General features: G+C 36.3%; 1 protein-coding gene across 1 annotated transcript; it reads right to left on the bottom strand.

Annotated features, from left to right (window-relative positions):
- Positions 1-939: 939 nt before the first annotated feature.
- LOC132313931 (uncharacterized) lies at positions 940-1,810 on the bottom strand. Its single transcript, XM_059812868.1, has 2 exons — positions 1,571-1,810; positions 940-1,422 (listed from the first exon to the last, which is right to left on the bottom strand). The coding sequence occupies exons 1-2, from the start codon at positions 1,808-1,810 to the stop codon at positions 940-942; spliced, it is 723 nt and encodes a 240-aa protein (XP_059668851.1).
- Between the last annotated feature and the right edge of the window lie 2,537 nt (positions 1,811-4,347).

Raw genomic sequence — 4,347 nt, 5'->3', positions numbered from 1 at the left:
CTTCATCATGTAGACACCAAATTTTGAGGAATTTAAAAGATTTTGGACCATGAGAGCAACCAAAATACCATTGAACTGCCATACCATAATGATCAGACAAAGATACAGGTGTGAGAGAAACCTTTGACTTAGTGAATTGCTACAGCCATTGAGAATTCATAAGAACTCTATCAACTTTGCATTAATCCTTGATTGTAAGTTCTGTTTGTTACTCCAAGACCATTCTCCATTATTTATGGGAAGGTTTTCCATACTTATGTCCTAAATCAACCTGTTGAATTCATCCAATCTACATTTAGGAACTCGCAGACCACCTTTCTTCTCATGACTATATCTAATAATATTCCAATCTCCCATAGCAATCCAAGGGCCTAAATTTTTTTCAGCTTGAGCCCTAAGAGATTTCCACAGATCTCTTCTTTCTTTAACTCTATTTGTAGCATAAACTCCAGTAATAAAAATTTTACTACCAAACACAATATGTTTCACTTGAACTAACATTGCTTGAGCATCTTTTTGTATCAATTCTCCATCAAACAAAGCTCTATTCCAACTAATCCAAATTTTTCCCAAATAGCTAGACTTATAGTTAGCTAACCAACTCCATTGAGGACAAAGTTTTTTTTTTTTTTTTTTTTTTTTTTTTTTTTTTTTTTTTCTGAATTTTAGTTGCCCTACCTTCCTTCACTCTAGTTTCCACAAAGACAACAAAAGCAAATTTGTTTTCTAGAATCCACTACTTTTCTTCCTTTTGCATGGGAGGTCTATTAAAACCTCTCACATTCCAAGCCCCAAACATTATTGAGACAATGGCAGTGAATTACTGCTTGTTTGCATTCCTCTCTTTATTCTATTTGAGGGAGGCACATAGGGTTTCTTTCTATGCCTAGAAGATTTGTGCTCTTTCATTACTTGTAATTTAACTTCTTACTCCACAGCCTAAGATATATTCTTGAATATCTCAACTGAGTCCACAGTCTTAATAACTTGTGAAACTGGGGTACATAAATCTGTCATAACTTGACAATCTTCTGTTGAAGTGTTTGCCATTGTCACAGCCAATTCTGCAATATTAACAACCATATCACCTATATCTTCAATTATAGGAACATTGCTGGTCTCTCCCAAATATTTTTCAATGTAAACCTCCTCCTGAGATGAGCTTTCTGCCTCAGTAAATTCTAATAAACCTGTATCCTTTGCAACATTAATTTCTGATGATATGACAATACTATCATTAGTAGTATCTTTCAGAGCAACAACTTCCTCCTCAACTGTGTTCTTCTCATTCAAAGCAACAACTTCCTCTTCCACTGTGTTCTCCTCATTTGTACCATTATTAGAACTTAACAACTCAAAGGCATTAGAAGTAGAAACTCCAGAAACAACTTGTGGATTTCTTTGTGGCATATCAACAAACACCTTCTCAGTGTCAGCAATTTTAACCAATTTTCCTTTCTATTTGACCACCCATCGATCCATGGTTTTCTTAGGTTTAGTAGAAGTCTGAAGAATTTTTTTGTGGACATCCCTCTTCAAGATGGTCAATTCTTTTGCATAACTTACATACTATCGGCTTCCATTCATACTCCAATTCAATATAACAGTCAATATCGTGAATATCAACAATCATATAGTCTGGTAAAACCTCCTGTACATCTACTTCCACCATAACTCTTACGAAATGACCCTTATCCCTATGGGTCTCTGGGTCGTCCATATAGATTGGCTTTGCAAAAGATGAACAGACTTTGGATATTGATGCCTCATTTTGGTAATGCATCGGCAAGTCATGAATACGCAACCACATAGGAACGGTTTCAAGAATTTCTTTCTGTAAACTAACATTCTTATTCTATTTCTTCAAAATAATTGGTCTTCCCTCAAAAGTGTGGATTCTAGACAATACATTCTGAACATCTTCTTCAATCTTAAACCGCACCATGAAGAACCCATCCTTAAGGTAAACCAATGTAAAGTCTTTAGCCCAGTATTTAGCTACAAAGGCTTTGAAATAAGGGTAATAGGGCTTCTTGAACATCACATAGCCAACAACAGATGACTTCTAATATGCAACTTCCTTAATAACATCCTCATCTATAATTGACATTTTCACTCCTCTGCACTCTTGATGATACTGCAGATTTTTGAAAGTTGATTTTGTTTCATCAAAGAAACTATTATACTTAGGGCGAATAGGGGGAGAATTCTGGCATATAGACCTTACCAGCGGTGTGGGGGAGGAGGTCTGGCCCTCCTCCATGGTGGAGCCGAGACCCCTAGTGCTGGAAAACCTAAATCGCTTTCAGTGAGAGAAAAAGGGCAAAAAGGGTATTCAGAAAGTTCCAAGGTATTTTCAATTTCCTAGAGAGATGAAGAAGATGAAGAGTTAATGGAGAATTGTATATTCCTCCACTAACTAAAGGCTTTACACACATTAACCCTAAGCTATCACTACCTCTCACACACACACTTTCATCTCACCCCTCCACTTGTCACAATCTTACACACCCTCACAAAACTCCATCCAAAGCCTACACTTGTCACCATCCAAATCTCCCTCCCAAGGCTTAATCCGAGCCCTACACTTGCCCTTATCCTAAGCCAACAAGTGCACCAATTATAGGCCACCAAGTGGGTGAATCCTCACCCTCCACATGTCATCATCCAAAGCTTCCAAGTGTCACCACTACAAAGTCTACAAGTTGACCAATGAGTGTGACACTTGTCACTCTTTCCAAAAATTGAAAAGTATTCCCTCCCTAAAATATCTCACAAAATAAATTAAAAAAAGGTCCCTAAGACCAAAAATATCCAAAAATGTAATTACGCAAAACACCCTAAGAAATGAAAATATTTTCGAAGAAACTATGCATCCATACCCCTAGGGGAAAAGTAAACAAGTAACATGTTTTTCTACAAAAGTAAAGCTACACATTTCATTAAAATGGCATGAAATGGATGCATGCAAAGTCGGAATCAAATATGAGCACAAAACCGAACTCAAAACCCTCTCGGGTCTCCAAAACCCTAAGGTTACGCAAAAAGAAAAATAAAGCTAGCATGATTTTCTACGAAAATGGAACTAAGCATTTCATTAAAATCAAATGAGGTGAATGCACGTGATGTCGGAACACGTTTCTGAATAAGAAATCCTACTTCAGGTTTCTAAAACCTAAATTACGGGAAAAGAAACAATAAACAAATAAATGGACAAGCATACAATGTTATGCACAAGCATTGAGCTAAAAAGGTGAAATGCATAATAATGAATGGAAGGAATGTCGGGTGCCATTCCCGGGCACTCGACTCAACCTGAATGCACAAAAACCCGAACTCAGAAAGTACAATAACGAAAAAAAAAATCCGTAAAATAGGAAAAAGAAGAAAAAGACTCGTTTGTTACATCCAAACTTGCTTTTCTTTAATTTTCTTCTGCACTCTTTTAGTTGGGTAAGATTTTGAACCATGATCAACACCATGACAGATAGAACAAATTTGTGGCTTCCAACCGTATTCTACCATTATATGACACATAGTATCGTGAATCATAAATTCTATTTCAGTAGGTAATTCTTCATGCACGTCAACCTCTATCATGGCTCTTACAAATGCACCACGATCCTTAGCCATAGACACTTCATCCATCCGAATTGGTTTGGAAAATAGAGAACAAATCTTTGATAGAGATGACGGACCTCAACAATGCATAGGAACATTAAATAATTTAATCCAAATCTGCACTGAGCCCAAAACTTCCTTCTTTAGATCAACATTTTTGTCCCACTTCTTCAATATCAAAGGTCGTCCTTCATATGTACGAATTCCAGATGAAACATTCTCCAAATCTTTGCACCAGATCAAACCTGACTATAAATAATCCATCATGTAGCGTAACAAGTTTGATTTCACCCACTAGTTTTCACACCTTTTGCAAAAACGATTTAAGGTGATGATAATATGGTCGTTTTCCCGTTACATAACCCACTAGTAAATTTTCCCAGTAAAGAAACAACATATTTCTTTCTTTCCCAAAAAGCAATCAGAAAATCACTGCATAGGTCCTAAAGAAAGTGATGTCTTATAGACTCAATTTTCTGTTGCTCAGTAGGTTGTAAAATCCTCTAATTTATCGTCAAGGAGAAGATTTCCTTTTGTAAATAATTCAGTTGCTTTTTTTTTTTCAAGATAATATTATCTTTAAGTGTATAGATATGCTTATTTGCTGGCGGAGTTAGAAAGTCAAAAGCTATTGACTAACCTTGGAAAGTAGAGCATATTCCTTATTCATTCATTGATCTCATTGATTGGCTGCGACCCGAGCGTGTGCACAAAATAATGCACAAC

Source organism: Cornus florida, unplaced genomic scaffold (genome assembly GCF_030987335.1).
Source record: "Cornus florida cultivar Cherokee Brave unplaced genomic scaffold, ASM3098733v1 CherokeeBrave_3.0.0_Hap2_Chr06, whole genome shotgun sequence".
NCBI classification, from domain to species: Eukaryota; Viridiplantae; Streptophyta; class Magnoliopsida; order Cornales; family Cornaceae; genus Cornus; species Cornus florida.
The sequence above is the reverse complement of the archived record's forward strand: the minus strand, read 5'-3'. Positions and strand labels throughout refer to the sequence as shown.

Coding starts and splice junctions, on each gene's coding strand:
- LOC132313931 (XM_059812868.1), bottom strand. CDS start 1,810: ATGTGGTTGCGTATTCATGACTTGCCGATGCATTACCAAAATGAGGCA. Junction 1,423..1,570: donor AGTATGAATGGAAGCCGATA/GTATGTAAGTTA, acceptor GACACTGAGAAG/GTGTTTGTTGATATGCCACA.